The following is a 12,544-nucleotide window of genomic DNA, read 5'->3' as shown; positions in this document are numbered from 1 at the left end:
ACTTTCCACAATAAAGAAATCTCGAGTTCCTCATATCGGTTTTGACTTAAAGTTTAGCTCGTGGTTATTCAATTCTAAATATTCAATCAAGCTGTTATTTTAATATCAGAAGACGGGGTTCTTATGAAAGATAAAGAACTAAAAGCTTTCTGTTTGTTAACTGTATTTTTCGTCCCTACAAACAACTAGTGTTTATTCCAATAGAGTCCCCTGCTAGTATAGCGGTATGTCTACGGATTTACAACGCGAAAATCAGGGGTTCAATTCCCCTTGATGGGCTCAGCAGATTGCCCGATGTGGCTTTGCTGGAAGAAAACACACACACCTTTGTTCCAACAGTACTTAACGACTTCATCTGTAATTTTACATAGAAATAATTTTCTAATTAGGAACTCTTTAATATCATTAAATTATTTTACTAATCTAATAAAGGTAAAGTGGTATTTATCTTATATGCTCTACGTACTAAAATCTTAATTAAGTTAATGCTATATAACTCTGGAATAAAGTTTTCATAATTAAAGTAAAAGTTTCTCACCACGTGTTTCTCATTTAAAATTCCATTTTTTATTTTTCATTAATATAATTAGAAATGTTAGTTTGCATAATTCATGGTATTTTACTGTAAGTTGTGTTTGTTTTTGTACTTATTATTTAAATAGTACAAAAAATGCTTGTATATGTATTTTCCTGAGCGTATAATAATAATATGGGAACATGTTATCTAATTAACTTCCTTTGTCTGATCACAAGTTTCTTGATAAAATATGCCGTGTTGGATACAGATCTGAAGTTCCAAGGGTCCAGTTGTCCCTGGACACTTTACACTGTCAGGAAGTGAAAGTCAATCGCTTTATCTAATTAACTGTTCGATTAAGAATTTCGTTCAAAGTTACACAACGACCCTCATTTTAGAATGGTAGACAGGACAGTTCGTCAACAGAGCCCATAGAAGACTGTTGGGCTACTACTATTATCTTATCAAGTTGTGGGATTTGACAGTTACTCTTATATCGCAACTCCAGCATTAAAAGGCAGAGTTTTGGGAGTTATTTTTTGATAATGGGTTGGGAACCATGAATTCTCAGATCCGGTTTCCAAACACACTAACCATGAGGCCATTGCCCGGTTGTTTTTCATTTGAGTGTATATGCATATGATACTGGTGTAGCGGACAGTTTGCCCTTCCTTTGGTCAGCAGTTCTAAATTATGCCTGGCTATGCCTGAACCTTTGAGTCTCTGTCATGGCTGATTAAATGATGTTGCGCATGAGCTGTATAGGTTGAAAATATCAAATGTTTTCTTGCATCACTGTTTGAAGTGATTTAAAAAACAGTAATATTTAAAGTTAAGGCGTTAAGATTAAAGAAATGTCTCGAATAATTATCCTACACAACGAAAAAACTCCAATGACTGTAAATATTCTTGGGTAACCCAAAGCTAATGTAATATCTCTTATTCAAACACTACAGTCATTATTACAAACTATTAACTCATCCATAAAATACTTCATTTTAACTAAAACCTTGAACTTACTTGTGCTATTTGATCGAAGCGTCCGAAAAGTTGATTGAGAGTCTGAACTAAGTCAGACGCTGAAAGCTGCTCGGACAGAGGGGTGAAGTTCACTATGTCGGCATAGAGGATGCTGAGAATACACAATACATATGTATATAACAGACTGTTGTTCTTACAGTTAAGATTCAAACACTAAACGCATTAGCAGAGGCGTCGCTAGGTGATTAAAAGATTTGGAGCTCGTGTCCATAGGAGCGGAAATTTTTGCTGTTTTGATATGACATTGATCATGGGTTTTTATTTTAATTTTTCAAGACACCATCTGGGGATTCTAGATGCTGTCAAATAGAATTGGAGCACGCGACCCGTGTGCCAGTCCCTAAAGACGTCTCTGCATATTATTGTTTTTAAAAGCAACTAAATAATATGGAAGAATGAGGAAATATGGTAAGACACGATCTTTATATGAGGTAGATTCAACCTGTGTGTACATTGTTAGGCCTTTTTTCATTAATATTAGTTTATTTATAAAGCTAACATATTTGTTTATGCACAAATAATTCGGTCGTTACGATCCATTCAACTTAATATATTTGTTACTATTACATTTACGGGATATTTATGTCCTATTTGTTAGGCCTAAGGCATTTGCAGTTATATCACTCACATATTTAACTTCATTCAATCTAAACATTACAATCAATGATTAAACACATCTACAACTATAATCATTGTTAAAAATTATTAAGATTCAAGATTAATGTTAAATCCACGTGTTTACTTGGTATAAATTAACATTGTTATGCATTGATTAAGAGAAGATCACGAGCGAATTTTCAACCAAAATTATCTGGAAAGGAACGATTTCGGAAAACACAGAACATAGTGATAAATGGCAGTAAATTACAACAATTTGTACACTATCACAGATTAAAAGTGGATTAGCGAAACAGCTTGCTGTAATCGTATATCATAAATCTTTGTCAATAAAACAGTTTTTTACAACATTCTTCTGTTAAATACCAAGTGATTCTGTTGCTGCTGTTTTCACAAATTATAAACCAGATGGATACACCAAACCACATACCTTAAGGTATGGCTTCACAATGATTAATTAATTGAATAGTTACTCTGAATGTTTACGGAATAATAGGAAACCCAACAGAGAATTGAAATTGAAACCGTACAAGTTGATGTCTGAACACAACAGTAGAATAATTACAGACTAAGGTACATGTGTATGCAAGTTAAAGATATATATTAAATTTTACTTTGAACGATTTTATAGCAAAGCTGAAATGAAGATAAATGATGACTTACGTGATTTACAATCTGAAATAAGCAACGAATATGGAACTTTTCGTGCGTAGGTTGAATTGATTCGCTAGTCGTGATAATGCACTACTGCAGTTCGCAATGTTATGGGTCATAATAACGTTTCGGCTTCCACTTAAAATAAAAGATAGGCTTAAATTTTATGTTTGAATGTACATACCTCACGTTATTATGTCTTTGAACGTAAAGTTCGTGAAATCTCTGTTTAGCCTGTGTTGTTGGTGTTTGACAAGCGTCCGCCATCTTGAGCATAATTTTTCGCTTCACTTCTGCCGCAATGTATGCTGGGATCACACTAAGAAGAAGTTGTTCCTGTATATTAAAAAAATATAAAGCAACACAATTAGTTATCTGCTATATGAATAACTAAAATGAATTCTATCTCTTTCTTTATCTGATATCCAAAATACATTTCCAAAAAAGGACTGTTATTGGATTCTCGATAACAGAAGTGCTGTTTTGTCATTTATCTAAATGTTACATTTAGATAATTATAAATATTAGTTACTCATTTGGTAAAAGACTAGGCCCGTTATAGATAGGTGGTTAGTGCGCTTGACTTGTACTCTAATAACCGACGGTTCGAATCCTCGTCATACCAAAGAGGATCCCCTTTTAGCCGTGGAGGAGTTATAATGTATGATATATCCCACTATTCGTTGTTAAAAGAGTAGTTCAAGAGTCGGCGATGGGTGGTGATGATTATTTGCCTTCCTTCTAGTCTAAAACTGCTAAATTAGGGTCGGTTAGCACAGATAGCCCTCGTGTAGCTTTGCACATCGATATGTTTTAGTGTTTTAAATTAGCCTATAAATATGTTTTTCTTTCATAATAAAAGTGTCAAACATAAAGATAATTTGCACTCTTTGTTTGTTTGTTTTTGAACTTCGCGAAAAGTTACACGAGAGCTATCTGCGCTAGCCGTCCCTAATTTAGCAGCGTAAGACTATAGGGAAGGCAGCTACACATCACCATGCACCGCCAATTCTTGGGTTACTCTTTTACCAACGAATAATAGGATTGACTGTAACATTATAATGCCCTAACGGCTGAAAGGGCGAACATGTTTGATGTGACAGGGATTCGAACCCACAACCCTCGGATTACGAGTCGAGCGTCTTAACCACCTGGTCATGCCGGGCCCATTTGTACTCTTTGCGACAGCTGGAATCTGACCTATTCATCAGTGTGGCCGAATTTACACTGATTTCAAGGCTATGAGGGAGTGCAACTCATATTTACATGCTAAAAAAAGATCCCCACAAAACATATTGCTGTATATATTCCGCAACACACAATCCGGTTTCTCAGTTCCATTAAACCTTTCTCTCCGCAATTTTCGCGAGTTCTTTCGATATAGGTAGTTAAAAAAAAGCTCAGTGAAACTATTTTGCCTCTATAAGTAGGTTATGTGTGGTACCTGTCTGGACTTGAACACGTGTACTATGTTGAACACATCCAGGTCAGTTTTATAAACTCTGTACCCTTGTGCCTTAATACTATAGAAAGGTGAGTTCCTTTCTCGGCGAAGCGTTGTTGCGTTTGTAAATTAACAGATCGAAGCCTTCATCGGAGTTTGTGTTTTTGTTCTAACGTGAATTCTAAAAACCATGACCCTATCTCTCTCTTTGGCTCCCACATTCGGTCACACCAACTCGCAAACTGGATGTTGAATTTGTTGAAGAAAAATTAGTATAATCCATTAGGGCTATGGATGTGTGTGCTCCATCCAAATATAAAGAGTTTGAGCCAAACCACATTCTAGTTTAAAACAAAGAAACAAACCAGAAAAAAAATATAATTTGGTGAAACCTTCGCCATCACGTGTTTACCTGTATATATATATGTATAAGATGTTTACTTTCCTGTGACGTTTTTGGGTGACTCACTAGAAGAAGGTAACACGTTATTTAAAAGTATTTATTTCGGCTTACGTCATCTATACGATAATTTAAAACATTCGAATAAGCGGTTTTGAAGTTCGCTTTAACGTAATGAAAACAACCGGTTGTGATAAAAAAACCTTTAAACTAAAAACAAGTTGTGTTTTTCTAACGTATTGATATATTCGGATGAACGCATTACTTTTACGTACGACTTACAACATTTTTGTTTCTCTGACATCCACGTGTCATACATTTCAAATACTGCTTTTTTATAATCCATTATTATTGAGATTCTTTGACAAGAATGTTAAAAGATAAAACTTTAAAATATCAATGAAAATTAAATATATCCCTTCCAAGTTTCAAAGTACTTTGTATGACATATAAAAATTCTTGGGGAATTCAGCTTTGAATAACAATAGAATGGTTTGTCAGACACGATTACAAAAACTCAGCTATGCAATATTTTCAGGTTACTGGACAGAACTTTCCAATAAAAATCCATGAACTGTGTAAATATCATAACATACGGATTTGTGGTGATGAGAGAGCCAAATCATTTGTCTCAGGTCAAGTTTTATAACGCATCAACCGAGTGTTAACAGCAATTTTACTGTCATAGAATAAAGTGTGATTCTTTACCTCGTGTTCTTATCATTTCTTGCAAAGAACGAATAGCAAAAAATAAGAAAACAATGTTATATGAAAACGGTTTGGTTTCATTGGTGTAAGATAAGATTATTATAAAACAGATTTTAACTAACGCTTTCATTATCTCTTACAAGACTCCCCTGCTGGTACAGCGGTAAGTCTATGGATTTACAACGTTAAAATCAGGGGGCTCGATTCCCCTCGGTGAACTCAGCAGATAGCCTGATGTAGCTTTGCTATAAGAAAAACACGCACACACACTCTTACAAGAGGAGAAAACGATATAGAAGTTTAAATAAATGTGTAATAAATTCAGTTCCAGTGAAGTGTGTTATTAAATTTAGTATTATGAAACAAAGCAGGATTCTTTAGCTAATGTTTCTCAAATTATTTACGAACAAAGATCTGGAAGATTCATTAAAAAGGGAAAGTTTTCATAGTTTTCTTATCGAACTCCTGACTTTAGCGTTATAAATTTGTAGGCTTGCCAGCGTGGGACGAAAGATATGAGATTATCTTTCGGTAAGGTCTGGTGGTTAGAGGACGCTCAACTCGCAATATGTAAATTCCAGGTTCGATTCCCCGTCACGCTGAACATGCTCTCCCTTTCAGTTTTGTGGACGTTATAATGTTATGGTCAGTACCGCTATTCATTGGTAAAAAAGTAGCCAAAGAGTTGGCGTTGGGTGTTTTTTACTAGCTGCCTTCCCTCTAGTTTATCAACGCTAACTTAGCAACGAATAGTGCATATAACCCTCGTGTAGTTTTGCACGAAGTTCAAAACAAATCAAGCACTTCAATAACGTTCGATATCAAATATTTTGACTGATATTAAATAAAGATACTGTCGAGTATTATGTGTGTGAGTGTTTTCTTATAACAAATCCACATCGACTATCTGCTGAGTCCACCGAGGGTAATCGAGCCCCTGATTTTTGGGTTGTAAATCTGTAGACTTACTGCTGTAACAGCGGGAGAAGTCACGTGATGTAATTTAATTTAACTTTCATTCATTTTTTTTTTGTTATTTCTCAATCTGATCCACCGAGACCAAAGTAACAAACGAAAGTATTTAATCTGATTAAAACAAGTATAACCACATCTCTTTTAACAAGTTTTCTATTTAGCAATGAAATCATAGGATGATGAAAACGTTCCATGTTCTGTATTAATTAGATTTGTAGACAATGTTTTCTTCATGCGGCCCAAGGTTCATTTTATAGTCTAAATAACAGACAGGCACGCATCAAAGGTTTTTAGTTTTTTAAATCTTATTGGGTTTTATAACTAGTTAAGTAAAAGAAACGTACCAAAATAAATAATTTAATTTTATAATTTAGCAGCGAGTAAGAGATATCACAATATACACTTTCTTTTATGTTTTCAAAAGCTGAAAATAAACAAACAAACTCGAACTAATAAATCACTTTTATAGTGTATTATATTATAATGTAATGTTTCAAGAGATGGATGCTTCAGTGAGATAACACGCGTTTTCACAAACATTAAAAATTGGGGTTTTATGTAGAGCTGCAACCTCATATAAGTTTTCATTTAAGTGACACCTTAAATGTTTGTTTCCTTCGTTTTTGAGGAGAAAGTTTAAGAAATCGATTACAGACACTTTGGAATGATACTTACGTTAGCAAAGTTCGAATTATTACTTTCACATTATATTTACTGTCATTGATAACTGCTTACTCTATTTTCATAAATTATTTGATATGTAATCTAGTGTTTGATACCAGTTCATTTTGTTAAGACGACTGTGTTAAAAAAATCCCGATTAAGAAACAGTTATTCTATGACATACAGTGTTAAAGTACGTTATATTGAAATGAGTTTGGAGTCATTTTATATCCAGTTATGTTCTATTTTCCGATCTTGCATATTGAGAGTAGACCTGCAGCACAGTTTTCATTGTAAGTACCTCCGTCATGTTTAAAGTACATCAATTCATATGCTTTCTATAATTCAACTAAAGTACAAATACGACGGTTTCCCAGCACCTGTCTTAACAGTTCGATCACACAGAAATCTACTTAAGTCGGTGTTGCAACGACTGAACGGATATATGGACACGTGACTCACGTCGCATGAGGCACGTGAGCAACTTTGCCACTAATCTTTGTGTTTTTGGAGTCCCACCTGTTACAACACGCTGCAGTTTGCTAACCATATCTGGAGTATAATTCGTTGATATATATTCCTTTAGTTTCCAATGCCATTAAGTACAAGGGATATTTTCGAATTAAAAATAATTCCAAGTCTCCAGTCTTAGCTTACCTTTACTATTTGAGTTTATGAATTTCGTGCGTCAGGAAGGGTATGAATGAAAAGCGATCGATCACATTACCTGGGAAAATGCTGAACGATTTCAGAATGTAGTTCTGATACATCACATTCCACCGCGACTTTATATCGGCTGTGATTGTCACGTGACTTACTGATTTGCTTAACCACAATAGTTTTAATGTAACGTACTCAACCCTTCGCAGAATCTCATTAAAAATTTTTTTTTTAAGTTTTGGTATCTCTCAAAGATGTTAGTTTCTGTGCTAATACGCATAGCAAACACAATGAAACGTACAATACTGTAATGACTAAAATATGTATCCATGGAAACGAGAGAAAAAATTCACAGTGACAATAAGAAGCGTCTGTGATGGAGACATTGATTCATGTTTGTTGACAGTAATATGAGTAAGCGTTAATGAATGATGAAAATGTTTCACAGTGACAGCAAAACGAGTGAATTGTAACGAAAATGTTTCACAAAAGCAGCAAATGTTCGGCATGGCCAGGTGGTTAGGGCGATCGACTTGTAATCTGAAGGTCGCGGGTTCAAATCCCCGTCACATCTTTCAACCGTAGGGGCATTTATATGTCACGGTCAATCACACTATTCATTGGGAAAAAATGTAGCCCAAGAGTTGACGATAACTATTTGCCTTTTCTCTTATCTTAAAACCTGCTAGATTAGGGACGGCTAGCGCAGATAACCCTCGTGTAGCTTTGCGCCAAATTCGAAAACTAACAAGACATTGATGACTTGTAAGATAACTGAATGAGTCATTGATGACTTGCCAATAATTTTTATTCGTTTTTCTTTTACCTGTTGCTCTTTTTCATACTCTAGTTTGATACGAGACTCGATGACTCCTCTGGTTCCAGTGAACGTCCGGTCAAGGGCGTGGTCCCTCATCAGTCTGTGATAATAGCCTACCTTTACAGCACACAGCAGGAACACTGAATTAGCCATAACCTACGTAGAAAAGAAAAATTAAGAAAAATTACACTTTTCACTCATCCATAATTTTTAACTTCGCACAGTTATCCATACAGACATTTTCAGTTACTCAAACAGATATTTCCAGTTATCCATACAGACATTTTCAGCTACTCAAACAGATATTTCCAGTTATCCATACAGACATTTTCAGCTACTCAAACAGATATTTCCAGTTATCCATACAGACATTTTTCTACACTACGTTAAATTTTTTGAAACGTTTGTTCTTTTCGATTCACTTTTAGTATGAATGAGAACTGATGAATTAGTTACGATTCAGCCGTTCAGAAAAACAAATATTTTATTTTATAGACAAAAAATTCAAAACATGTCGATAGTGTTTTTATGTTGGGATTTTTTTTTTTATTTCGCACAAAGCTACACGAGGGCTATCTGCGCTAGTCGTCCCTAATTTAGCAGTGTAAGACTACAGGGAAGGCAGCTAGTCATCACCACCCACAGACAAATCTTGGACTACTCTTTTACCAACGAATAGTTGGATTGACCGTCACATTATAACGCCCCCACGGCTGAAAGGGCGAGCGTGTTTGGCACGACGAGGATGCGAACCCGCGACCCTCAGATTACGAGTCGCACGCCTTAACACGGTTGGCCATGCCGGGCCCGCACATGTTGGGAGATAAACTGCCGCGTTTATTTCGTTTATTCAAACTTCTGAAAATTTACTTGAGGTTACGATGTCACGTGCAGTATAAGTTAAAAATGTTAGATAGAGTTATAATAACTCTACTTTAAAACTTTGTTTAAAATAATTCAGAGGTAACGAAACGTTGAGAAGAGAGACATTATATTTGATTATCTCTTTCACAAAGTGATGTCAGTGATGAAAACGTTCGCACAAGTCGTTCATTCAAATCTACATATTCAGGTTTGGAGGTACAATGAACCAAGCAGGAAAACAAACTGTGTCAAGATCTATTGTGTAGCCAGTAATGATAATGGGATGTGATTAGTACAATTAAATTAAGTAATTGATGCGTCAATATCACTTAACCAGGATTTATTACACAACTGTTTTTCACTCGTCTCTTTTGTACGAATTAAAGTACAAATCACCGGATAGACAAGTAAATAAGCGACATTAGCTCAAAAACAAGTATGTTTTCAGAACGTCGTCCCTGCCTCTTTTTCTTCCACGTTTTGCACGTAGTCTTTTTCAATTAACAGATGATCCCCAGTCAGTAACACAAGCCTCACAATATTCAACATCAACAAAACTTGACAAAGTTGGGATTACCACCTACTCTGTTTTCTACAGCTCAGCTAACCAGAAAATTTGATATACTTTTCCTTACAACTATTCTACCGTGAGCTTGCTTCCTCTGTCTAGAAGATGTTTTGGTTTCTTTTTGAAGAGAAAGTATTGCTCTTCATCTTTCTCTCTGTCTCTCTTAGTATGAATTCTGTCATGTTTTTAGTGTAGTTCTTTAACAATACTGTTCAACTCTTTCATCATTAATAGATGAATTTTTGTTTTTTTCCTACGAGAGTTGGTCAGAATCGTTTATCTTTAAGAAAAATATTTTTTGTACAGAAAGGAAAAGTGTAAAATATTTATTCTTTCGCCCCATATTTCTAGAGTAGTTGTATTTATTTCTTAATTGAACGTGATTAGACATTTTCCTTCTATGAACCTGTTAGACATGACAATTTCTTTCTCATTTTAAAACAAAATGTTTCACTTCTTATATTAGGACAAATTTGATATTTTATTTCTTTTTCTTGAAGGTTCGTATTCTTCTTTTCACCATAAAATATTTAAGCTTCTGGTTTCTCACTCATTCAAAGGTTTTATTTTCGTTCATTTCTTTCAACAAGTGGCTGGACTTCTCTATTTCCTTTCCAAGGATGATTAGATTTATTTATTTATTTTTATTATTAAGTCTACCTTTTGCTCTTTGATGGGTTCTTGTATCAAACCAGTGATAACTCAGTCTGTTTTTGATCGAAGTCACTTAATAGTAACTAACCTTTTTATCTTGCAATTTATCTAACTAATAAATATTTCATTATTTGTTACACAACTCTCACAAGCTGAGGTCCGGCATGGCCAAGTGTGTTAGGGCGTTCGACTCGTAATTCGAGGGTCGCGGGTTCGAATCCCCGTCGCACCAAACATCCTTCTCCTCCCAGCCGTGGGCGCGTTATAATGTGACGGTTAATCCCACTGCTCGCTGGTAAAAGAGTAGCCCAAGAGTTGGCGGTGGGTGGTGATGACTAGCTGCCTTCCCTCTAGTCTTACACTGCTAAATTAGGGACGGCTAGCACAGATAGCCCTCGAGTAGCTTTGTGCGAAATTTAAAATGAAACACCTTTTAAGTTTTAGAGATTAAGTAAATTTCTGTCAGAATAATATTTACAAAACTAGTATGTTGTGAGACGTGTTCATTTTACTTACTTCGTATGTTTTATTATGGGTAACTGGTTGTATATTATATAGTTTTTCAGTTCATTGCAATATCCACTAGGACGTTAGAACTACATTAAAAAAACAACAACAAAATATTTTCTAGTATTAACGAATAGTGTTCGAACCATGACAAGACAATGTCATAATGTATCCGTAGAAGGTTCATGCCTAAGTTGTTAGCATTATTTACTGCTAATCAAAACGTTCGATGATGTTTCACAGAACATGTTTCACCCTGTGAGCTCTGATGGTGTTATAATTGTGAAAGTAAACCTAATTGTTACGCTAAGAATAGTTTGGCTTGTTTTGAATTTCGCGCAAATCTACTTGAGAGCTATCTGCGCTAGCAATCCCTATTTTAGCAGTGTAAGACTAGAGAGAAGGCAGCTAGTCATCACCACCCACCGCCAACTCTTGGACTACTCTTTTACCAGCGAATAGGGGGATTAACCATCACATTATAACGCCTCCACGGCTGAAAGGGCGAGCATGTTTTGTTTGATGGAGATTCGAACCCGCAACCCTCGGATTACGAGTCGAGTGCTTAACCACCTAGCCATGCTGCCGGTAAGAATAGAAACATTGGGCAGATAATGGGTGCTGCTAACCGATTGCCTTCCAATTTATACAGCAACACCGAATTTGTGGACGATACCAGAATGTGGGTCTATAGTAAAACAGATTTCATTGTATAAAGTATTTTATCATCATAATTTACAACACAATTCATGTAAGAATAAAGAGCAGATAAACAATATCTTTTGTCTGATCGACATTGTTTTAAAGGTTTTCGTTTCAGGCTTTTTGTAAATAAGCTATCCTGGAGATTTTTTTCCACGTTTCAGTTTTAGACATTTCGAGTTACCTTGAGGCGGTCAATCGTTAAAAAAAGAGTAAAAATAGTTATAAGAATTACAAAAGACAACATATATCCAGGTCTGGTTAAATTAAATCTTATAAATTTATAATTTAGGACTAAACTGGATATTTCCGACCACTTGTTTTGTTTGTTAGCTTGCTTTTGAATTTCGCGCAAAGCTACACGAGGGCTATCTGCGTTGGCGTCCCTAATTTAATAGTGTTAGACTAGAGGAAAGGCAGCTAATCATCACTACTCACCGCCAAATCTTGGGCTATTCTGTAATCAACGAATGGTGGGATTAGCCGTCATATTATAACGCCACCACAGCTGAAAGTGCGAACATGTTTGGTGTTACGGGGATTCGAACCCACGGCCCTCGGATTACAAGTCGTACGCCTTAAACGCCTAGCCATGCCGGGCAAAATCGCTTGTTGTTAGTCCATATTAAACTTATATGTATTTTAGTTAAAATAAGCTTGGTCAAAAATTGTGTTCAAGTAGTTTGGAGTACAGTTCGGTCATTTTATTATAACCATTATTTCGTGGAATAATTTATTGTTACTATTTT

The 12,544-nt window shown here is 35.4% G+C and overlaps 1 protein-coding gene across 1 annotated transcript in view; it reads right to left on the bottom strand.

Moving 5' to 3' along the window:
- LOC143251010 (adenylate cyclase type 2-like) overlaps positions 1-12,544 on the bottom strand; it is a 178,744-nt gene that overhangs the window by 100,716 nt on the left and 65,484 nt on the right. The window contains exons 4-6 of the mRNA XM_076502285.1: positions 8,507-8,656; positions 3,015-3,166; positions 1,538-1,649 (exon numbers count right to left, since the gene is read on the bottom strand). Coding sequence (XP_076358400.1) covers positions 1,538-1,649; positions 3,015-3,166; positions 8,507-8,656 — 414 coding nt within the window. The remainder of the gene's footprint in view (positions 1-1,537; positions 1,650-3,014; positions 3,167-8,506; positions 8,657-12,544) is intronic.

The sequence above is a fragment of the Tachypleus tridentatus genome, chromosome 5 (genome assembly GCF_004210375.1).
Source record: "Tachypleus tridentatus isolate NWPU-2018 chromosome 5, ASM421037v1, whole genome shotgun sequence".
Taxonomy (NCBI): Eukaryota; Metazoa; Arthropoda; class Merostomata; order Xiphosura; family Limulidae; genus Tachypleus; species Tachypleus tridentatus.
The sequence above is the reverse complement of the archived record's forward strand: the minus strand, read 5'-3'. Positions and strand labels throughout refer to the sequence as shown.